Consider the following 25298-nt stretch of genomic DNA (forward strand, 5'->3'; position numbering starts at 1 on the left):
TTTTTAGATTCCATATATATGTGTTAGCATACAGTATTTGTTTTTCTCTTTCTGACTTACTTCACTCTGTATTACAGACTCTAGGTCCATCCACCTCACTACAAATATCTCAATTTCGTTTCTTTTTTATGGCTGAGTAATATTCCATTGTATATATGTGCCACATCTTCTTTAACCATTCATCTGTCGATGGACACTTAGGTTGCTTCCATGTCCGGACTATTGTAAATAGAGCTGCAATGAACACTGTGGTACATGACTCTTTTTGAATTATGGTTTTCTCGGGGTATATGCCCAGTAGTGGGATTGCTGGGTTGTATGGTAGTTCTATTTCTAGTTTTTTAAGGAAACTCCATACTGCTCTCCATAGTGGCTGTATAAATTTACATTCCCACCAACAGTGCAAGAGGGTTCCCTTTTCTCCACACCCTCTCCAGCATTTATTGTTCGTAGATTTTTTGATGATGGCCATTCTGACTGGTGTGAGGTGATACCTCATTGTAGTTTTGACTTGCATTTCTCTAATGATTAGTGATGTTGAGCATCCTTTCATGTGTTTGTTGGCAATCTGTATATCTTCTTTGGAGAAATGTCTATTTAGGTCTTCTGCTCATCTTTGGATTGGATTGTTTGTTTTTTTGATATTGAGCTGTAAAAGCTGCTTATAAATTTTGGAGATTAATCCTTTGTCAGTTGGTTCATTTGCAAATATTTTCTCCCATTCTGAGGGTTGTCTTTTTGTCTTGTTTATGGTTTCCTTTGCTGTGCAAAAGCTTTTAAGTTTCATTATGTCCCATTTGTTTATTTTTGTTTTTATTTCCATTTCTCTAGGAGTTGGGTCAAAAAGGATCTTGCTGTGATTTATGTCAAAGAGTGTTCTTCCTACGTTTTCCTCTAAGAGTTTTATAGTTTCTGGCCTTACATTTAGGTCTTTAATCCATTTTGAGTTTATTTTTGTGTATGGTGTTAGGGAGTGTTCTAATTTCATTCTTCTACATGAAGCTGTCCAGTCTTCCCAGCATCACTTTGTTCCAGGATTTTTAAGTATCTAAAGAAATGGCACTTTCACAGTGTCCTTTGATTTTGGACCCATAGTACTGTCTATTCCTTCCCAAATATATTATTGTGCCTTTATTTGTACCAAATCATCTCTGGTGAGTACAACCTAGGGCTCTAATGTCTCCTCTTCACTTTGCAGTTAGAAGCTATGGTTTTAAACAGTTACTACTGGACCCCTATTCAATCTGCTGAGAGCACAGTCTTGGAATACTGATTCAATTGCATAAGACCATTTCATAAGTCCCCCAAACAGACTGCCATTAAGACCACTTCTCTCTCCAGAAACTGGCAGTTAATGACCATTCTACTTTTAGCTAGCGAGGGAGCAGTTATTTCCTGCATTACATCTTTAGATCAGCATGATTTCTCCATTTACAAGTTTATCACTGCATTATAGACAAACAAACTACATCTTTGCTCCTATCTGTTAGATGAGAAATGGAAACCCTCTGACAGGACCCTATCCTATTAATTTGGCCTAGGTCTTCTTCACTTGTATATCCTCCTTTCAGAGCTATCTGTCAGTCTTCCATAAAAAAATGTTACTACTAAATATATTCCTTTTCTGGTTTGAAAAACACACGGAATGATTCTTTAGTTGTCAGTTCTTCTTTCAAAGTCTTTCTTAGGGTAAGAAAATCCTTATTTTAACTAGGGATAACCAGATACTAGTCTATAATAGCTGCAACAACTCTCAAAAGAGCTATACAAAAGAAGAATGTGGCTTCTACCTCCAAGAGTCGGAGTTTTTTTTTCTTATTAAGGCATCCGAAACACATAATACTACACCAAGCCAAAAGGACCAATTCTCTTCATGGAGTAGAATAGCAATTGGCTGTTACTCATTAAATTCTTACAGCAATGAGCAATGACTTGCATTCTCGTTTTGTTTCTCTTTGAATAGCAGATGAAGTTGATTTTTTTCCAAGGCTACTTCCCATCACCAGCATTCCTGATCCTTGACCTATGTAGCTGTTAATATGCTGTACACATATGCTTGGGATCCTTAACAATCAATGCAGTTAACCTTTCTGTTTATTCCAAGTCAGTTCCTATCTTGTTAATGAAAGTGATTTTTTTCCCTTTCTAAACATAATAATTATATCTGGTACAAAAACTATGTATAATCCATCAGCTTTTTAAATCTTTTTTTTTTTTTGCAAGGGGTTCAGGGGCCATGGGTTCTAATGTTCTAGTTGAGAAAGACTTGTCTTGTAATTCCAAAAAGTGGGCTGCTATAGCTACTTCATAAATACAGTTATTACTGCTTGTGTGTTTGGGGGGCTAGTTGTTGGATGCCACATTTTATCTTTATTCTCAAAGAAAAGTTAATTCCTTTGATTAAATGTAAGTGAAAGATTATATTTTCTGGAACTAATGATTAAAAAGTAATATACTGGGGGGACTTCCCTGGTGGCACAGTGGTTAAGAATCTACCTGCCAATGCAGGGGACACGGGTTTGAGCCCTGGTCTGGGAAGATCCCACATGCTGCAGAGCAACTAAGCCTGTGTGCCACGACTACTGAGGCTGTGCTCTAGAGCCCACGTGTCACAACTACTGAAGCCCACACGCCTAGAGCCCGTGCTGCACAACAAGAGAGGCCACTTCAATGAGAAGCCCATGTACCACAATGAAACCCAATGCAGCCAAAAATAAATAAATAAGTTTACAAAAAAAAAGTAATATATTGGAAATTCTATCAAAAGATACTTTGTTACAACTACCTGTGCTCAAAGGTACTTCCCCTCCATTTCATAATTTGCCCCCATCATTTTATATGCTAATTACCTATTAACCAGCTGTATCTCTCAAAGACAGGAAGCTCCTGGAAGGTAAGGACTGTATCATAATGACTTTTATCTATAGGGCACATAGTCTGACAGATGGTATACAGTCAATAAGTATTTCTGTTGGTGTTAGTATTATATTCAACTCAAAAGTCTAATTCTTAATTAGCCAGTTTTAGACTAACTGGCACACCCACTGCCTCAACATTTATGTCTAGTCAGATATTTTCACAATTCAGATAGGCCCAGTTTCAATCTACTGATTTCTACCTAAACACTGAGCATCTTTTTTTTTTTTTTTTTTTTAACACTGAGCATCTTTATGGAAGAGAGTAGAGACATTGCTAACTTGTAAGCTTTGAATCTTTTTGTTCTGATTCAGACTCTGCTACTATCTAGCGTTAACCTTTGGCAAAACATTTTAACCATATTGGATCTCACACCCTTAGAGAGTAAAATGAGGAACTGGATTAAATAGTTTCCAAGTACCTAGCTGGGCCCAGCTCTAAAATTCCAATTAGGCCTTAACAGTAAGGGTACAACTACTATAGCAAGCTTTTGTCAACACTAGAGGGAGCTACAGCCGTGTCATCACTGGGGTGGGTTAGGAAGATTTCCAAGCCAAGCATCTTTAAATGGAAAACTGACTTTCCAGAATGAGAGAAATTAAATGTTCAATGAGAGATCCATACTGTTCATACAGCAACTTCTCAGGCTCCCTGCTGTTACCTCCCTCTTACAGATGTTAAAGCACCTCACACTCCACTTGCATCAACATACCTTTTGGGCTTTAATTCTAATTTCAAAGGAACCAAGTTGGCTTGAGTCATTCCAACAGATTTCTTTCCCCATCCGTCTAGTTTTTTTCTTAATCAAATTAACAATAACAAAAAAGTAAAGTAATTAATGCTATTATTTAAAAAGCCCCAGGAAATGAGCTAGAGGAGGAGAAAGATTCATACAATGAAGCTGTGGCCTGGGAAAATAAGTAAACTGCAACTGAATTCATTAGCAGCTTGCCACTCAAACCAAATCTACAATAGCTACTTTGAAGACAAGAAAATTACTCAAAGAGAGAAAAGGTATCAAGTAAAAGAAGGAATCAACAAAGCCCTGCAAAGCCCCTTCCCCACAAGGCAGGAATGCCTGCCTAAGTGAATGCTGTCATTGCTCTGTTGGGCTCTGCAGTGAGGAGCTTGCAGCTGCTGAAGAGTGATGTCATTAATTATATGCAATGAGGTCATATTAGGCATTTGGCAACAAAACTGTCAAGTGATAAGGGAATGGAGGAAGGAAAGAAAAAGAAAAAACATTTTTAAAGCTAGAGCTTATTCTGAAGTTATTATATACATACTCTCCCTCCCAGCTCCAAAAAACACCCATGGCCTTGAAAATGTATGACCTACATCATTATAGAACAAGTAAAATGAAGAATCAAAAACCTCTCCTTTGGTATCAACTTATGTTTCTCTTTGCACAGAGGCATAATGGTATGTTAACCTGATAGAGAGAGCATAAACTGTGGATGTTACAGAATGTGGTCTGTGGTAGAAAGATAAATGCAATCCTAAAGAACCCCTTTTATTTGAATTTCATAGGTTAATTTAACGCTCAGAAGCAAATCCTCAACAGTCAGAAATGGACCACCGAGCTTTTAGTACATGGGCTGTTCCTGAGTAAAAATAGATTATACAGGAACTTTGGAGAGCGACTTTGTGGGTGAAGAGAAAAATCTACTAGAACAAGACAAACTATTCTTTTTCACTTAAAAAAATGCACACTCAGTCCTCCAGAGTTAAAATACAGAGCAAGACTCACAAGGTTAAAATCAACTTATTCCTATGGATCCAAATAGTCACTATACTTGTTTCTTAAATCATCAGTTTCAAGTACTCTAAGAGATACCAACAGCCTTTTAACAAGTCAAAAAAGATTTCTCTTTTAGGACAATGAAAAACAATTTTAACAGTCCTTTCAATCAATAATCCTCATGGGAAATATGAGAAAAATATACATTACTGTTAAAAGGAGAACCACTTATTGTCCTCCCTTATTTTAGGACACATGCCAAAGGTTTCCAATTCACTCTGCTTCATACTGACCTTCAAAATGTTTCGGCCATCAAATGATTCTCTTTCCTTGAAGACATATTTGCTATCTGTTGTGTAGAGGTTGTACCTGCCTTCAGCTGTAAATATTCCAAAGACAATGTTAGAAGAGAAGCTTGGGTTATGTATCTGTTTTCTCTTGGACTTCTACAGGGACAACTAGCAAGATCTTCATGTACTACCTGGAAAGTGACATAATATGGAGGGAAATACATCAGGCTATGAGTCAAGAGACCCAGCATCTAGTCTCAGCTCTGTCATCAACTGATATATATTTATTCATTGAACACTGTCCAAGTACTCACTGTATATAAACTACATAACTAACCATATTCTTAGGCAGTTTATGTCTCCTCTATGGACCTCAGTTCCTCATTTACAAAGTTAGAGGTTAAGACAAGGTGATCTCCAAAGGTTCCTTGTAGTCTAAAACCCCAAGATTTTATATAAGCTGCATGCATTTCTAAATACATAAAAATATACAGAAGTTCACACATTAACTAGTCAAAAATGCTGGCAACTATGCTTTGGGTTGATTTAAGGACTCTCCCCCCAATGAGAAAAACCTCTTCAGTTGCAGTCAAAGGTATCCTGACATTCTACACAGAAATTTGCAAATCTATGACCTTAGCCTCATCAAAGCTGTATTCTAACTCCTCGCATTAATTTAGCTTGCTTATCCCAAAAGATGTCCTTCAAATGCAGCAGAAAAAAGGATATCAAAGGAAAGGGATAACTGGCAAGTAAAAGCAAAACAATGTATTCTATAGCCTTTTCAAGAGAAAAACACAAGACAGGGAAGAATCCAGAGTATATAAAATTCAAAGCATCTTCAAAAATTATTTATCAGAATATTTTCTGAAATATCAACCCTTTCCTGCCCATCAACAGACACTCAAAAATATTTGTATTTCTACTTTTGAGTATATTCTTTTATTGTATGGAGATTCTTTTATTGTATGGAGATTCTTTTATTGTATGGAGATTACCACGTCAGAACTGATAAAATACATCCAAAGTGCTAACTCCATGAACATAATATATTTTAGCTAGCCCACTGGAATTATACCTGGGTAACTACAGGACTATTTTTCTAATGAGAACTATTCTCTTAATCCAAGATCCCAATCCCATGCATATTTCACAACTTAAAAATAGGTTCCTTGTTAAAAGGAGATGTGAAAATTTAAAGTAAATTCATACTAAGTAAATGTCAATAAAAAAGCAGTAATGAAATCTGAAGATTAAAATGTTTAATGACAGGTGCAAAATCTATAAGTAGCACTAGCCATAAGGGGAATGTAAATCAAAGTCACAATGAGATACCACTTCACACCCCAAATGATGGCAATAATAAAAAAGTAATAACAAGTGTAGATAAAGATGTAGAGAAATTGAGACCCTCATATACTGTCGTCCCCCCTTATTCATGGTTTTGCTTTCCATGGTTTCAGTTACTCATGGTCAACCGAGGTCCAAAAATATTAAATGGAAAATTCCAGAAATAAACAATTCCTAAGTTTTGAATTGTGCACCATTCTGAGTAGCGTGATCTGTCCCACCCAGAAAGTGTCATCCCTTTGTCCAGCGTATCCCACCCCCTCTGTTATCAGATTGACTGTCAAGGTATTGCAGTGCTTGTATTCAAGTCACCCTTATTTTACTTAATAATGGCCCCAAAGGCAAGAATAATGATGCCAGCAATTCGGATATGCCAAAGGAAAGCCATAAAGCGCTTCCTTTAAGTGAAATGGTGAAAGTTCTTGACTTAATAAGGAAAGAAAAAGATCATATGCTGAGGTTTGCTAATATCTACATTAAGAACAAATCTTCTATCCGTGAAATTAGGAAGAAGGAGAAAGAGATTCGTACTAGTTTTGCTGTCACACCTCAAAAACTGCAAAAGTTACAGTCACGGTGCATGGTAAGTGCTTAGTGAAAATGGAAAAGGCACTAAATTTGTACAATAAAAAATTTTGAGAGAGACAGACAGCACTCACATACTTTTAATTACAGTATATCGTTTAATTCTTCTATTTTATTATTAGTTGTTAATCTCTTACTGCACCTAATTTATGAATTAAACTTTATCATAGGTATGTATGCATAGGAAAAATACAGAATGTGGTATGTAGTTTCAGGCATCCACTGGGGATCTTGGAACGTATCTCCCGCAGATAAGGGGGAACTACTGTACTGCTTGTGGGAATGTAAAATGGTGCAGCCACTCTGGAAAACAGTCTGGCAGTTCCTCAAAAAGTTAAACATACTGATATCATGATGCAGCAATTTCACACTTAAGTATATACCTAATAGAAATGAAAACATATGCCCACACAAAAACACATACATAAATGTTCACAGCAGCATTATTCATAATAGCCAAAAAGTGGAAACAACAGAAATGTCCATCAGCTGATGAATGGATAAATAAAATGTGTTATGTCCATACAATGGATTATTGTTTGGTAATAAAAAGGAATGACATTTGATACATGCTATAACATGGATGAACCTTATAAACATTACGCTAAGTGAAAGAAGTCAGTCACAGAAGATCACACATTGCATGATTCTATTTATATGAAATATGCAAAAAAGGCAAATTCATTGGACAAAAATTAGACTGGTGGTGCCTAAGGACTGAAGAGTAAGGGGAAAATGGGGAGTCACTGCCAATAACTATGGAGTTTCTTTTTGGGGTGATGAAAATGTTCTAAAATTTACTGTGGTAATGGTTACATTACTCACTATACTTTAAATAGGTGAATTATATGGTATATGAATTACATCTCACTAAAGCTGTTATATTTAAAATATATGTCAACAGGAAAGGATAACTAGACTGTGAACACAGAACATTTTCTTTCATGAAGCTCTGGTGCCAACTGAATATACATCTGGATCCACACAATTTAAAAGATACAGATTCCTATATAATTCAACTCTTTTATGTTAAGAGGTTAGTTAATAATGGGGTATGGTATAGTTGTAAGAGTTCTGAACTAAGATTTAAGGACTAGGACAGATGCAGAATGTATTACTGATAGTATCACATGTCTAATAAAATACTGCACTGTCCAAAACAGTAGCCACTAGCCACATGTGATTATTTAAATTTCTTTTTTTTTTGGCCATGCCATGCTGCATACAGTACCTTAGTTCCCTGACCAGGGATCGAACCTGTGCCCCCTGCATTGTGAGCTCGAAGTCTTAACCACTGGACCTCCAGGGAAGTACTTATTTAAATTTAAATTAATTAAAAGTTCACTTTCTCAGTCTCACTAGCCAGCCATCTTCAAGTACTCAATAACCACATGGGGATAGTGGCTACCATATTGAATTTCACAGATATGGAATATTTCTATCATCATAGAATGTCCTATTGGATGGTGCTAGATACAATGTAACTTCTGAACCAATGAATTAGAGCAGCAGTCCCCAACCTCTTTGGCACCAGGGACTGGTTTCATGGAAGACAATTTTTCCACAGACCAGGGTGGAGGGAATGGTTCAGGCAGTAATGAGACCAATGGGGAGCGGCAGATGAAGCTTCCCTTGCTTGCCCGCCACTCACCTCCTGCTTTGCGCCCTGGGGGTTGGGGACTCCTGAATTAGAGTGTACCTTATTTTTAATTAATTAATTAATTAACTTGGCTGTGCCGGGTCTTAGTTGCAGCACACAGGATCTTAGTTGTGGCATACATGAAGGATCTAGTTCCCTGACCAGGGATCGAACCCGGGCCCCCTGCATTGAGAGCACAGAGTCTTAACCGCTGGACCACCAGGGAAGTCCCTAGAGCGTACATTAGAGTTCTGAACCTCTGTCTTTACGTGATGATGTTAAAATGTACACCACCACAGGGGATCTAACAGTGTTTTCCAAGATTAAAACTGACTGTCCGGGGCTCCCCTGGTGGCGCAGTGGTTAAGAATCCACCTGCCAATGCAGGGGACACGGGTTCAAGTTCTGGTCCGGGAAGACCCCACATGCTGTGGAGCAACTAAGCCCGTGTGCCACAACCACTGAGCCCGCGTGCCACGACTACTGAAGCCCGTGTGCCTAGAGCCCGTGCACTGCAACGAAGAGTAGCCCCCGCTCGGCACAACTAGAGAAAGCCTGCGCACAGCAACAAAGACCCAATGCAGCCAAAAATAAATTAATTAAAATAAATAAATTTTAAAAACTGTCCAGAACAAAATAAATACCACAAACTCCTTTAAATGTTCCCATTAGATAACTTACATTATAATTTATATCAAATATTCCATAAAAAAATTTTTTTCTGGAATTCCAAATGGTCTTCTGCAATACCACTATCCAAATGAAAGAAATATATTCCATCAGAACAAGAATAAGTAGAGAGCTTCGGATTCTACTAACTACCCAGAGTCCATAGGCTTTGACTGAGTCATTTGAATGTTTTTTGATCTCAGTGCTCTGAAAGGTAAAACACTGATTTATTTAGAAAAGTCTTAAAGAAAATACAATGTAGCATCATAAAACAGTTAACACTAGAACTAAGAATTGGATTAGCTACATATCTCTTAGTCCAACAATGGCTCTAACCAAACCAAACAACTTACAGTTGAGTTCTCTGGTATATATCTGAAGAAATTAAAATATGTACTTTGGTAAAAAGGGACACAAAAACTGTCCTAAACTATAAATCTATAAATAGTTCATGGGTTCTGATGGAGTCCTGATGTAGTCCTCTTCCAACGTAGACTTTCTAAAACCAAGGTCAGGGTCCTAACAAATATAATAAAACCTGAATATGGAGTTTTGGTGCTGGTATATTTTAAACAACAGGGCTTTGAAGAAGAAGCTGCACATAACTTGAATTTGTAGCTCCTGATCAGATAGATGCTGAATGTGTGCTAGACAGCTTTGACTTGGTGGGTGAGGATGGGAAGAAAAATAATCCTTATTAAAATGTAGATTATTATCTCAAATAAAGGGTTAAAACAGGCATTTTTATATGAAGGTTTAGATTCATGAGGGAAAAAAACATTACTCTAACACAAGGTTTTTCAACCTTGGTGCTACTGACATTTGGGGCTGAATAATTCTTTGTTATGAGGGGTTGTCCTGTGCATTGTAGAGGGTTAAGCAGAACCCCTGACCTCTACCCATTAGATGCCAGTAGCAACTCACTCCCAGCCCCCTAACTGTGACAACCAAAAATGTCTTCAGACAATCCAAATGTCCTCTGGGGGTAAAACTGTCTCTAGTTGAGAATCACTGCTCTAACATTTACCTTTACTAGTTAATTTTCTTTCTTGTTTTATAAAAAAAAGAAAAAGCTGCCATGTATTTCATGGGACATACCTACACTAAAACAATTATTCATTTTCCACCTGAAATTTACTTGGGCATCCTGTATGTTTATTTGCTATATCTGGCAACCCTATGTGCGACAGAAATAAAAGATTTGGAATGCTACAGTCCCATGCTAGATATGTCCCTGCCCCCTTCCACTGCGCTCATCAAAACAAGCTAATGGATCTAAAACAGAAGATGTAGCAGAGATTCTTTTTTTTTTTTTTTTTTTTTGCGGTACGCGGACCTCTCACTGTTGTGGCCTCTCCCTCTCCCGCAGGCTCAGAGGCCATGGCTCACGGGCCTAGCCGCTACGCGGCATGTGGGATCTTCCCGGACCGGGGCAGGAACCCGTGTCCCCTGCATCGGCAGGCAGACTCTCAACCACTGCGCCACCAGGGAAGCCCAGCAGAGATTCTTTGATAGCCCATTCTCTTCAAACTCCAGGGACATCATTAGGCCTTGTTGATCACAAACTGTGCTGTGGTTCTATGAAGCACTTACCATTGGGGTCTTTCCTGAATAGAGTATTCATGACTGTAGCATGGAGTTTCACACTATTCCACTCTTTCACTATTAGTCCAGATGCCTGAAAACGTTCCAGTACTCGATCAACCAATTCCTGCAGCCTGGAGAAATTGAAGAAAGAAGTACAGAAATCTCAGTAAACTCCTGAACCCTGATTACTAATTCACATTTATGAAGCATCTACTCTGAGACAGTCACCGTACAAGGCCCTCAGAAGAAGAGGAAGTAAATAAGGCTGCAGTCCCCACCATCATGAAGCACACAGCTTTGTGTGAACAAGACACCTGGAAACAACTGCACAACATCATGGTGAGTGTAAGGGAGTGATCAACTATACTTGGAGGGGCCAGGTTTTCACAGGAAGTTTAAGCATGGCTTTGAAGGGAGATGGAAGTTTATGATCTTGGAAATCTTACACAAGAAGCCAGGCTCAGCAGAGAGCTGTCTAAAAGAAACTGCTTTATTGGTTCATCCAGTCACAGAACCAAAAGCTACTGTGGTTGATGTGTTTCTGCCAGGATCAAATGAGGTCTGGCATGACTCTCAGACATTTGCTCACTGGGAAGGAGCATGCACTGTGAAAATCCCAGCAGCCCTGGCCACTATATCAGTGTTCACTAAGGCAGAAGTGTAGTACCAATGAAGACAACTATAGGAAAATCCACAGGCCACATAACTGATGTCTCCAAATGGACTCCAGCTGGCTCTAAGCACTAACCGTTCTGCAGCGGGTGAATTCTATCTTGATGATGGCTGTTCATTCCAATACCTCCACCAGAAACAATTCTTGCACAGGAAGTTTTCACTCTGTTCAGGTGTTTTGATCAACAGCTTAAAGAACTCTCTTTAACATTTCTTGTAAGGCTGGTCTAGTGGCAATGAACTCCTTCAGTTTTTGTTTGTCTGAAAAACTCTTTATCTCCCCTTCAATTCTGAAGAACTTTGCCAGTTGCGCCACTGAGAGGGGGTCATTATCCCATCGAGGATGTGGTGGAGCAGATCTTGGCCCTAGGCCTCAGAAAGCAGCCATCTTCTGTGACCACTCACTCATCTGATGGTGAAATTCAGCCTGTGGCTTTTACATAGTGTGACCAGATGTCCAGGCTGAGCCTGAAGTTCTCACTGAACGTGGGTGCTGATGTGGAGGTCTGCATCAAATGACAGAGCAGTGCACCTGATGAGCGCAGGGAGCAGCCTGTTCCTTTCAACCTTTCCCTTGGCTTTTTTTGAGATTTGTGCTGCATGCTAATTGACTTCCCCACCTCAAAATCTTTCATTCGTTGCCAGTGTACTAATGAACAATAGAGTTCACATTTTTTAAGATTTTACATTTTAGATGTACATACTAGTAATACTCTTTGTGCCACATACCATTTCTTTTCCCAGATGCAAGTGGCCCTGAGATATCTGTAGAGTTTGTGAATCTTCCACTGCTTCTTGGGCCATGGCTTGCGGTAAAACACTGTAGCCCAGTGAGCAGCTTCTCCTTGAGCAGCGCTGGATGGGTCTGTTTTATGTGAGATGTGCGCCAAACCCACTTTGCGTGGCCCATTTGTGGGAGTTTTCCTGAGGCCACAGGGCAGTCTCTCTGGTTGCAGCAGCTGAGTTGCTCAATGCCTGTCTCCACACGGATAGAGCAGCCTCTGGTACCCCTACCCCCCAGTTATCTTTCACCCATTTAGACATGGGCAAAACAACCCTTTTCCGCTTGCACTCATACGCTGCAGCAAGAGGGAGTTATCTTCCCCTAGAGATTGAGTGAGAAGCACAAAGGATTCTTTTCCCTTTCATGTTTTTCAGGCTCCAAAGTTCCAAATTAATCTTAACTTCTCTATCTTAATTGTTTTTATTTTGTCTACTAACCAAAGAATATTTAAACATGAGTAAGCTATAACTGTTTTATTTTTTGGCCACATGGCATGTGGGATCTTCATTCCCTGACCAGGGATCGATCCCGTGCCCCCTGTAGTGGAAGCATGGAGTCTTCACCACTGGACCACCAGGGAAGTACCAAGTAAGCTATAATTAATAATAATAAAATAAATACCCATACCCTCACCATTGACCTCCAGAAACAGAACACAGGGCTGGGACTAAAATGATCAGACCATGGGAAGCCACGGAAATCTTTTAAAAGGGAATGATGTGGTCAGCTACCCATTTGTGAAGCTGACTGTGTGGCACAGTGGAAAATGCTTTAGAAGGGGAAAGAGACCAGCGGTACTGAGGTCAGTTATGTGGTACTAATAGTACTAATAGTAGAAATAATAACAAACACGATGTGTCACACACTATTCTAAGCACTTTGTATCTGTTAAATCATTTAATCCTCACGATAAATTATTATCCCTACCTTACCAATGAGGAAACTGAGGCACAGAGAAGTTATAAAACTTGACTAAAGTCACACAACTAATAAGTGATAGATCCAAAATGAGAACCCATGCAGTCTGGCTTCAGAGGACAAATTTTAAGGACCATGCTATAAAGTAGAAAGGGATGAAGATCTAAACTATGACAGGGGCAGTGAGAACTGAGACAAGGGAATGGATTCAAAAGAGCTTGTGAGAGAGGAGTTGGGGCCCTCAGATATGACAGTGTTATTATAGCAGAGGAAGCAGCTGAGAGCTACTCCCACGAGTTCACCTTAAATGAGCAGATGGGTCACTGACCAAGGTGGGGAGTGGTGGAGAGGGTTAATAGTGTGTATACTTTTTCATGTGTAGCACCAGATTTCAAGTGCGACATGTCCAGGAGACAGATGGAAATAACAAGCCTGAAGCTCAAGAGAAAAATCTGGGCAAAAGACACAGATCTGGGAGTTATCAGTGCAAAAAAAGTAGTTAAAAGCATGGGACAGATGCAGTCACAGGGTGAGGGGAAATCAGAGCAAGCAAGAAGAGAGCTAAGGACGGAGCCTTTATGGGACACTCGTATGTAAGGGGCAGAGAAGGAACCAGTAAGGACAATCGATAAGGATGAGGAACGAGAAAAGGAAAACTTCAGGAAGGCTGAAAAGAGAATTACAAGGGGTGCGAAAAGAGGAATAATCAGTATAGTACAATGCTATAAAAAGTAAAGTACAAAAAGGAGCAAAAAATGCTTACTTATTTCTTACAATCAGAACATTATTAGAGATCTTTGCCAGAGCAGTTTCGCTGGCACACTGGCGAAGGAAGCCTTATTGCAGAGGACAAGGGAGAGGCCAGACAGACGGGAAGGGGATACACGCACATAAACTCAAGGAACTTGCAAGGAAGGGAAGAAACTAATTGCCTCGGTAATTAGATATAGAATTGAAGGCAGGTTGTTTGTGTTTATTTTCAATGAAGAGAAAGAGTTGAAAATGCTTACTGACAACAAGAAACTATCCAGCAGAGAAGGAAGATGAAACCTTAGGAAACAAAGGGGATCAACAGAACAAGATCTCACAGGAGACAGGAAGGGCTGGTGTGGGAATGGAAATCATACAAAAGATGAGCAGCACACGTCCCTGCTCTTGAGCAGCTTACATTCTGGTGGAAGGACACAGATAGCAAACAAATATACATATACGACATCAGGTGGTGCTAAGCACCATGAAGAAAACAAAATGGAAGAGAGGGAGGAGAAAGGGATTGAGGGTAAGTGTACTATTTTAGACATGGTGATCAGGTAAGGCTTCCCTGATAAAGTGACACTTGAGCAGAGACCTAAGGGAACAGCATTCCAGAGAAAGGGAACAGCAAATACAGTCATCTGAGGCAGCCTGCTTGTGGCATGACGGAGGAACAGTAAGAAGCCAGTGTATGGAATGAAACTGTGGGGAGAGTTGATGAGGTGGGAGAGGAGGGAGGACCAGGTCACAGGGGCTTACATAAGGTTCTTAGGCCCCTGTAATAACTTTGTCTTCTACTGAGTGAGGTGGCGAGCTTCTGGAGGGTTTTCAGCAGAAGAATGACACGATCCAACTGACATTTTAAAAGGAAAACTCTGGCTGCCGTGTGGAGGACACACAGTGGTAGAGGCAAGAACGGAAGCAGGAAGGCAGCTGAGAGGCTGTCGCAACACCCCAGCTGGTGGGCATGGCAGCAGTGGAGGTGGTGAGGAGGGCGGTGGCTTTGCTAATATACTGCAGTCAGGAGTTGAAAGTGATTCTAAAAGAATTTTTGTCCTGAACAACTGAAAGAGTGAATATCAAAGAATACACCGCACTCCAGGTTCATGAAAAATTCTGTGGAGAGGGAAGGGCAGCAATGAAGTGGAGGCAGGCTGAAGCCAGATTGTGAAGCCTCCTGTGTGTCAGGCAGGGCTGTAGTCTTATTTGGTAGACCTAGGAAAGCAAGACGGGGTTGTAAGAAGCAAGATATGCAGGGGAAAACTAAAGGCTTGGAAGCCAGTTAAGAGAGATGCTGTGCTTCCTTGCATAGTTATCTTAACTTTTTTTCTGATTACAAAAATAATACATGTTTGTTATGGAAAATGCAGAAAACGACAAAAAGGAAAACAACCTTACCATCCATAGATAAGCACTTAATTTTGGGTTAAATAATTTTTAAGTCTTTTACTACAGATAGATAAACATCAATTTTAAAAAGACAGAATATTGGGCTTCCCTGGTGGTGCAGTGGTTGAGAGTCCACCTGCCGATGCAGGGGACACGGGTTCATGCCCCGGTCCGAGAAGATCCCATATGCTGCGGAGTGGCTGGGCCCGTGAGCCATGGCCGCTGAGCCTGCGCGTCCGGAGCCTGTGCTCCGCAACGGGAGAGGCCACAACAGTGAGAGGCCCGCGTACCGCAAAAAAAAAAAAAAGACAATATTTTTCTATAACCTGCTTATTTCACTTAATATACCCTGAATATTTTCCCATGACATAAAATATTTTTCTCAAGTATTTAAACCAGCAATGAGAAGGGCTAACCAATAAGATATTAGTAAGGATGGAGAAAGAGGACTGATTCAAGAAAACGACTTTGTTCCTACATTCCTAAGGGGAAAATAAAATACATTCACAATGCACGTAACTCTGATTTTGCAGTTTAACTTACTTAATTGTGCATGTGGATCTCCAAGCCAAGACCTACATTATTGCGTCTAAAGTTTCTGATTAACGCCATCTCATAAAGTTTAAAATATTTTAAAATATTACAACATAACTTAGGTCTAAACATAACCAAGCACTGCAAAATGCACCTCAATTTCAAATCACAATAGAATGATGCTTCTCTCCTATTAAAGAAAAAGAAGTGCAGACTTCCCTGGTAGCACAGTGGTTAAGAATCCGCCTGACAATGCAGGGGACACGGGTTCGATCCCTGGTCCGGGAAGATCCCACATGCTGCAGAGCAACTAAGCCCGTGAGCCACAACTACTGAGCCTGCACTCTAGAGCCCATGAGCCACAACTACTGAAGCCCGTGCACCTAGAGCCCATGCTCTGCAACAAGAGAAGCCACGGCAATGAGAAGCCCGTGCACCACAACAAAGAGTGGCCCCTGCTCGCTGCAACTAGAGAAAGCCCGCACACAGCAACAAAGACCCAACACAGCCAAAAATAAATAAATAAATAAAAAATAAAAGTAAGAAAAAGAAGTGGACAGGGAGCTCAGCTGTAGAGAAACAGGGAGCATGTAATACTAGAGGAAGGAAATTAAATTGACTAAACGAAAGAGTCCAGTTTCCAGCTTTGTCTTTCTGGCAAATTAAGATTTCTCCCTCAGAACTCTGAAGAGATTAAAGTCCTTTAAAATGTTCTAGTCTAACCTGCTCACTTTACACAAGAGGAAACGAAGCACAGACAGGCTGAGTTGCTCAGTCAGGGCAGAGGGATGGGAATCTAAGTCTCCTGGCAGCCAGTTCTGCTCTGCTATCAATTTATTGTGCACTTCCACGAAGCCAGCTCTTCATGTTATTCACCACCTTACCCTGGCACCCAAGTTAATACCTAATTGACATATCATCAGTGCTCAATGAATAGCTGTTGCAGGTATGTATGCATGAATTCATAAATGACAAATGTTTGGGGTTCTATTAAGACAACTTAAGGGTGCTTAGAAACAATCACTAAATTTCAGGCTGCTGTCATGGATACTACATTTGACAATATGTCAGTATATTTCTAACATTATAGTCTTTGAATTCTTACTTCACTGATCCTTCCCTGGTTGACTATGAATGAGTCACAAAGCTTCTCTATACCTTTGCATCCTCTTAAGTGAATTAAAAATAATATAGGGTCGCTATGAGAAAAATAATAAATTACTCTTAAGCAGCTTTATCATTTAGATAGTGCTTTGTGTTTGAAAACAGAAGCCAATTATTAATGCCTTGAATCTGAGCTCTTAGTTTAAAGGCCTGTAAGTGCTACAAAGCTCAAGCATTCCAGAGCCATCTTTATGGATGTGGAGTTGTACTGCAGAATGATCACTGACTCCCTAGAAAGTGCAAATTCCAGATTTTTCTTTGTTTTTTTTTTCCCCAAATTTAATTCAGCTCTATCCAATTAACATTTCTTGAGTTCTTACTGTATACAGGCACCATGCTAGTCACTAAAAGAATTAAAAACTAAGCAAACATAGCTCTTGTCATTAAGGAGCTTACAATCTATTAAAATAACTATAAAGAGGACTTTGGTAATGACACAAGCAATACAAGGTGCTTTGGTAATTTAAATGTGGAAGACGTTACAGCTGGGTTGAGACCAGAATAGGTTACCAGGAGGATGGGCTTAGGACAGGAAGCTAACTGTACTCAATTCATCTTTGTAAATCAGCTGAAAAAATAAATGACTTAAGTAAACAAACATTCACTGAACATCGACTATGAGTCATGAATTATAAAAGCCACTGGATATACAATGCTGAATAAGACACTCCCTGCCCCCAAGAATCTTAAAGTCTACTTGAGAAAAAAGAAGGAAAGATAGCAAGAAGGAAGCACTTGGACAAAAAGAGATGAGGAGTAACATGAAAGAAATTTTAGTCACAAGAAACAACATTAACAAAGACACAAAGGATCATCAAGCAGTGAAGCGGGCTAGGGCTTGGGGCAAGTCCAAGATAAGTAGAAGATCAAGTTGAAATATTAAGTTGGTTTCATCCTGGAAGATACTGACTGCTAGACTGAGGAATATGAACTAATTCAAAGGATGATGTGAAATGATGGGAGATTTTTAAGCAAGGGGAAGTCCTACTGTATATAAGCTATGGCTTAGAAAGGCTGATGTAGTAGTAGAACATAGGATCTATAGACACTGACATAAAAGTAATGTCTAGGTTATGTTTTATGAAAAGAAGAAACTATAGAACAATATGAATAATGTGATCCAGTTTGTATAAAACAATACGCACGGACAGTGACTCTCAGCAGTATTTGCTCTGCTTACAATCTATTGGGGAGGAACACAGGGAGAGTCAGAGCAGGGGGAAAGGGAGCCATTTAATTTTCACTTTACCCATCTGGAAGGCTTTAATTTTATGAGAGAAAACAATATATAAAGAAGAAGCTCAGCTATGAAAGGAAGATGGCTAACTGGAAGATGGTACAGTGATGTTGAGCTGCACAGTTGTAGACTCTAACTACATCTCTCTCATCTTCCTTTCACCAAACTTCTCAAAAGAGTGGTCCGTCTCCAATTATTCTTAATCTCCTTTTTTGCCCCACTATGAGCATAAGCTTTACAGTCAAACACAGCTAGGTCAAACCATAATTCTACCACTTACATGTACATACTGATTACTACTGACCTTCATGTGACAAAGTATATCAAGTGTATCTGAACAACTGTAACACGTGCCTGCTTTACGAACACTGTTTTTATTTTTAAAAAATCTTACAGATAAGCTAAAAGAAAAAAATTACTTATTATCCCAAAATAACCACTGATAAGATGATTATATATTCAGACTAACTGGTTTGTTTCTCTCTTGCTCTCTCTTCCCACTTTTGAGGGGAAAAAAGTAAATGTATATTTACAAATTGTTCTGTAATCTGTTTTTATCACATAATACTCTATAGTAAATAAGACAAACCCCCTGCCTCCAAGAATCTTAGAGTCTATTTGAGAAAAAGAAGGATAACAAGAAAGAAAGACAGCATTTGGACACAAAAAAGTTATTTCACTTTTGTTCTTTAAAGATTTTTTTTTTTCTGGGTAAACAATTCCAGCTTGACAGTTATTTTCTCTAGAAAACAGTCCGCTGTCTTTTGGCTTCTGTTGTTGATATTGAGAAGTCCACTGTCTGGATAACTGTCAATCCTTTGTAGGTGACTTCTTTTAAATTCTTTATCTTCAGTGTTCTGCACTTCCATCCTGATTTATCTTGATACGGATTTCTTTTTATTTATTCTGCTTGTATTTATTCTTTTTTCTCTTATCTTTGCTACTGCCTCAATCCAAGCCCCTCTAATCTCTTCACATGGACATCTCATGTGACCCTACCTCTCCTTCATTATGTCTCATCCATATGTGGAATTTGCTAGGCTTTTTCCTGCCACAGGGCTTTTGCTCTGAATTTTTTTTTGCCTAGAATTTCCCACCACCCCTTTGCCTGAAAAATCCCACTCCTCCAGACCTCAATTCAGTTTCAATTCCTCCAAGAGGCTTTCCTTACTCTGCCCTCCCACAGTCTAAACTGCCATATTTTCTGTCTTCAAAAGAGCACCATTTTCCCCCTGCTTCACCTTTATCACACTTTGCAATGATATATTTACGTGTTGTTAACATCTGTTTTCTCCATTAGTCTGTAAATTACATGGGGGCAATAACTGTGTCTGGCTTTACTGACCATTCTTGCTTTTTTTTCCTTTGGCCCTGCGGAGAGGCATGTGGAATCTTAGTTCCCCAACCAGGGATCGAACCCAAGGCCCCTGCAGTAGAAGCGCAGAGTCTTAACCACTGGACCACCAGGGAAGTCCCTTTACTGACCATTCTATATTCACAGCTAGCACAGTGTCTGGCACACAGTGGGCATTTAATAAAGTTTTGTTGAATAAACAAATGACCAATGAAAATCAACATTCCTTTTACATGGCATATAACACTGCCTCTAGATCTATACTTAGTATTTATTCCCTTTTCCTAGCATGCTACTCCCTCAGCCTGCAAACTCCTTATTCAGTAAAGAAACCTGCTTTCTGAAGCCTTCCTTTACAAAATTTGCCCACACATGGGCAGAGTTTTGCTGCTCATTTATGTACCACTAGAATCTCAATCACAGTCCTCAACCTAGTGTATTCTAGTTACCAACATCTGCCTCCTCCATAAGAAAGAAGCCCTAGGGTCTACTGCATCTCACATCCTGGACATTTGAAAAATGCCTGAGGGAAAAGGGGACTGGAAATGCCCTGCAGGGTGGAATAATTGATGGTGTCAGGTCTTTGAGATAAGAAGGAATGGGGTCCCAGAATAAGTAAAGGGATTAGCCTCATCAGAGTTAATGTATGCAATTCTTCAGAAAGAGAGTGAAATTGAGTGGGGTGTGTGTGATGAAAACAGGTAGACTGTGAGGGAAAAAGGAAGGAAGTTGACTTGGCTTCATGTTCTCAGTATAATGTGAGGAAGCTATTCTTCTGAAGTGGCAAGGGTGGAGGCCTGTGACAGTAAGAAACAGAACAGAATAGCCACTGTGTTCAATGCTTAAGTCTTAGCAACAGCTGACTACTAAGTAATTTGAATGCAAATTCCCTACACAGTCAGGTTTTACAAAATCCAAGGATCTATCAATAAGTGTAGCTACACTGTCCCAGCTCTGTTTCCAGAGGAAAAATTTGATCTAAGTGGTTCCATTCTTTTAAAGGTCAGGCACTTCACAGTTAAGCATTTTAAGGGAATCTTTCATCTAAAATATATGAAATCATACAAAGAAAGTTGACTGTGTTTTTGTTATAACATGGCCTCTCCTCCATGCCTCTGCATTGAGCAGTGTCTCTTCACATAAAGAAACACAAATGACTGAATGTGTCTTAAAAATTGGGCCATGTCTTACTCATTTCTGTATCAATTTACATAGTCTTTCAAAATACCTTGCACAAAGGAGGCATTCAAATAGTTTTAATATTGAATTAAACAAGAGGTGTACAAGTCCCTTAGACACTGCGATTTGGGGAGGGGACTTTACAAAACTTGGTTTTTTTTTTGTTTGTTTTTTAGGCTGCACCAAATGGCTTGCAGGATCTTAGTTCCTCGACCAGGGATTGAACCTGGGCCCATGGCAGTGAAAGTGCGGAGTCCTAACCACTGGACCACCAGGGAGTTCCCAGTAATGATATTAAGACACTTTTTTTCTCCAGTTTTATTGAGATATAATTGACATACATCACACACACAAAAACTGATTCTATATCTTTTTTTTCCTCCCTTACACTCAAAATTCACTTCCATTGGAATTGAGATAGAAGATAACTGAGATCATCAATTCAAATTGAGATAAGAGAAACCTTCCAAGAGATCCTCTAGGAAAGCAAATCAATTTGGGGGCCTGCCTAGAGACACAGATTTTCCCTAGAGGGTTTTTTGTTCAGTGTGAGTTCTGTTCTACCCTGCCCTAATGAAAAGACCACACAAAAACAAACTTCCAATTCAAGCTGCGCTCCTCTGCTCACCAAAGGCCTTGCACAGACTAATAAATGGTACTAATATTGCAAAGGGCTCTGGATGCCTAGGTGAGCCTCAAAAATAGCCTGGGTTGCAGACTGAGAATTCCAAGTAGGGATCGAGGTGTGGTAATAACAAAAATTAAAAATAGCAAACATTTTTAATGTATGTTTTGATGATGTCAGTATGTGCCAAGCACTGATCTAAGCATTTTATGTATATTAGTTTAATTCTAATAATCCTATGAAGTTTGTATAGTTATCATCCCTATTTTGCCCTGGTATTCACTAGATCTGCATTATGTCACTTTTGAAACTGCCATCCTAATATGCCATCCTTCCTGCCTCCTATTATCCTGGAAAACATGAAGGAGGCACTGAGTTCCATTAAAAACTAGATTGCTACTATCAATATCTACCATCCAAGTAATTCAATAATTATCAAACTAAAAGTCTGATACTTTTTCCTACAACAAATTCCTCTTGCAAGATATTAACTTACTATTTCAGAAAAAGAAAGAATTTACACACTCCTTACAATAATAAGACCTCAAAGAAAAGGAATCAAAACTACCTGAACTTCCAGGGATTCTTCTAGGCACCTCACAATTAAAACAAAGAAGTATTCCAGAAACATACCTGTTGGAGCCATCTTTCATATGGACTTTGGCGTAAAGAACATCCACCATGCCAGGATCATCATTCATGTATTCTATCCCTGCCATCTCTACTTCCAGGGGTTTGCCCCCAGAAATGTCACTGCAAAGGAAAACACATTAGATTTTTTATAACTGTTTAAGTTAAGAGGGCTATTATATTTTGAAACATGGTTAATATACATAGTCAAATATTACAAAAATGAAGTTGTTGAGGGTTTTTTTTAACTAACATGATTTAACCGTCCTTCTAATTTCAAAATAGATACATGTTTAATGAACATAAACTAGAACCACAAGTATTTCCAAAGTCACACTATATTTATCCCAATACCAGTTTATTAGCATGTCTAAGAAATGTCTCAGAAAAGGCCAAGTGATGACAGTTCTGATTGATGAAGACATTTACTACATTGCCCATCTCTCCGGTTTTACCTTATTATTTCTACAAATTGCAGACAGTATTTCACTCATATAACAACAGTGAAGGTGCAAACTGGTATCACATCTCTAAGAGCAATTTGGCAATACTTATAAAAAGCCTTCAAGAATAGAAAAACTTTGCCCAAGCAATTCAATTTCTAGGAGCCAAACCCAAGGAAATAATTATAAATTCAGGTACATATCCAACCACAGCCAATAAAGGAAAGTTCTTTCAGAAGAATTCCAACTGATAGATGTAGAGGTAATGATGGAATTAGAATATCACCATTTTGCAACTCCTGATGAAATATTGAATCAATTCCATTATTCGTGCAAAAGATGGGGATAAAAAATTTAATATATATACATATTTATATGCTTGTACATACATAAAATCTCTGAAAGGATATAATACAAAGAAACTGCTAAAATCTGTTGCCTTCAGAGAGGAGATCAGGGTGCTTGGTGGGATAACAGTAGGCAGGAAACTCTTCACTGCATATCCTTTGTACTTTAAAATTTTTGAACCATGTAAATGTATTATTCATTAAAAAGTTAAAATAAAAAAATATATGCAAAAGAAGCCAAACGCAGAAGTGTATATACTGAATGATTCTATTTATATGACATTAGAGAACAAGCACATTTAATTTGTGGTAACAGAAATCAGAACAGCAGTTGCTTTTGGGAGAAGTGAATTTACTGGAAAAGAGCATGAAGGAATTTCCTAGGGTGATGGCAATGTTCTACATTTTGATTTGGGTGAAGTCACATGGGTGTACACATTTATCAAAATTCATCAACTACACTTAACATCTGTGCATTATACTGCAAGTAAATTACACCTCAAAGGAAAAAAATACATATATGCAAACCAAAAAGCGTGGGTGTACATGCCCCAAAATGTTAATAGTAATTATCTTTAGGTAATATTACAAGTTATATCTTGTTTATCTGCAATTTTTTTTTTTGGACGCACTGCTCGCCTTGCGGGATCTTAGTTCCCCGACAAGGGACCGAAACTCTGCTCTTGGCGGTGAAAGCGTGGAGTCCTAACGATTGGACAGCCAGGGAATTCCTGTTCATCTGCAATTTTTAGCTTTTCTAAAGTTAACATGTATTTCTTTTATGTTAAGTAAAACCCACCATCCTGCTTTCTTCCCAGGCCCCTTAAACAGACTTATGTTTCAACTAGTAAAGGCTTTGCTGTGACAACATGAAACCCAGCTAAAAATCAGCTCACCAAACAGCCTTCTCCAAGCCCCATGAGGCCAGGGACCCTATCCATCTTTTCTACTCCTATATCCCCAGCACCTGGGACAGTGCCTTATATAAAGTGGGTACTCCATAAATCTCTGATAAACATTGATTGGATGTACCACCATAAAGGGAGAAGATGTCCTGAACAATTTTGAGAATGTGGACACACGCCTATATTGTCATTGAATAAAATGTGGTACTGGCTCAAAGACAACAGACTGTTAGGATAAATCAAAAAATAATTCCAAATAAGGCAAAACAAAAAAGTTTTCTTGATATTTAATTGAGGCCCAGGGAGATCCTTTTATAGCCTAGGAATCCTAATGGTAAAAGATTTCCTTAAGGGCTTCCCTGGTGGTGCACTGGTTGAGAGTCCACCTGCCAATGCAGGGGACACGGGTTCATGCCCCGGTCCGGGAAGATCCCATTTGCCGCAGAGCGGCTGGGCCCGTGAGCCATGGCCGCTGAGCCTGCGTGTCCGGAGCCTGTGCTCCGCAATGGGAGAGGCCACAACAGTAAGAGGCCCGCATACTGCAAAAAAAAAAAAAAAAAGATTCCCTTAAAACACCAAGGCCGTTATTATTGCACAAGACCAGAATTTTTTAAGAAACTAAATAACTCAACTATTTTAGACAGGTGCTTTAATGAGAAAAATTATGACCCTGATCATAAGTATCCCTATAACCACCTCCAATAAGTGGGATATTCCAAAACACAAGTCAAGCTCTGAATTATTATCTGATTGAAGTCTTTAGCTTCAATCAACAATACAAACTTCCCTGGTGGCGCAGTGGTTAAGAATCTGCCTGCCAATACAGGCGACATGGGTTCGAGCCGTTCCAGGAAGATCTCACATGCCGCGGAGCAACTAAGCCCATGTGCCACAACTACTGAGTCCATGTGCCACAACTACTGAAGCCCGTGCGCCTAGAGTCTGTGCTCTGCAACAAGAGAAGCCACCGCAATGAGAAGACCGTGCACCGCAACCAAAAACAACCCCCGTTTGCCGCAACTAAAGAAAGCCTGCGCGCAGCAACGAAGACCCAATGCAGAAATAAATAAAATAGATAGATAGCCAGCCAATACAGTGTATCTCCATTTCTAGTTATAGTCAAAGAATTCAATATGAAAGACTGCCATTAAATCCTATCAAAGGGCAGTCAACAAAACTTTTGGGAAAAAAAATTTAATACTAAGTGTACATTCTTCTATGTTTTTTCAGCTCTAACCTTGCATAGTTAGATCACCAGAAAGCACCATACCACTGGTTTAGTTTCCCACTAAAATGTTTTTACTGGGTTATATTTAATGTTACACTCTCAATTTCCAGGGGTCAATACAAGAAAGAGCAACGTGAACAATGTTTTTATATCTTCTGCCAAACTCCTGTTGAAGACACAGCTCATCATCACCTGGGTTCTTTATGTTAAGATTTATACAACTTTTTCTTGGGTTGAGAACCAGAAAAGGATTCTCTCCTGAAAAATTATGTTCCTTTTTATCAGATAAGAACTATAATAATTGGTGTTTTCCTTTCTGGAATTTAGTTCAAGTATATATATATATATATATATATATA

At 39.2% G+C, this 25298-nt stretch overlaps 1 protein-coding gene across 8 annotated transcripts in view; it reads right to left on the reverse strand.

The window, feature by feature from the left end:
- The window catches only part of ASCC1 (activating signal cointegrator 1 complex subunit 1), a 102086-nt gene that overhangs the window by 29176 nt on the left and 47612 nt on the right, over positions 1 to 25298 (reverse strand). For 6 of the 8 annotated variants that reach the window (XR_003790544.1, XM_029201067.1, XM_029201065.1 and 3 more), the window contains exons 7-9: positions 22020 to 22139; positions 10784 to 10908; positions 4951 to 5036 (exon numbers count right to left, since the gene is read on the reverse strand). Coding sequence is in view for 7 of the 8 variants with exons in the window: in XM_029201067.1 (XP_029056900.1) it covers positions 4951 to 5036; positions 10784 to 10908; positions 22020 to 22139 (331 nt within the window). In the remaining variant the exon portion in view is untranslated. Of the gene's footprint in view, positions 1 to 4950; positions 5037 to 5076; positions 5139 to 10783; positions 10909 to 22019; positions 22140 to 25298 lie in introns of those variants that run through there. The other 2 variants (XM_029201069.1, XM_029201068.1) reach the window with 2 other exon arrangements.

Source organism: Monodon monoceros, unplaced genomic scaffold, assembly GCF_005190385.1.
Source record: "Monodon monoceros isolate NGI ecotype Baffin Bay Population unplaced genomic scaffold, NGI_Narwhal_1 Super_Scaffold_4, whole genome shotgun sequence".
Lineage (NCBI taxonomy): Eukaryota > Metazoa > Chordata > Mammalia > Artiodactyla > Monodontidae > Monodon > Monodon monoceros.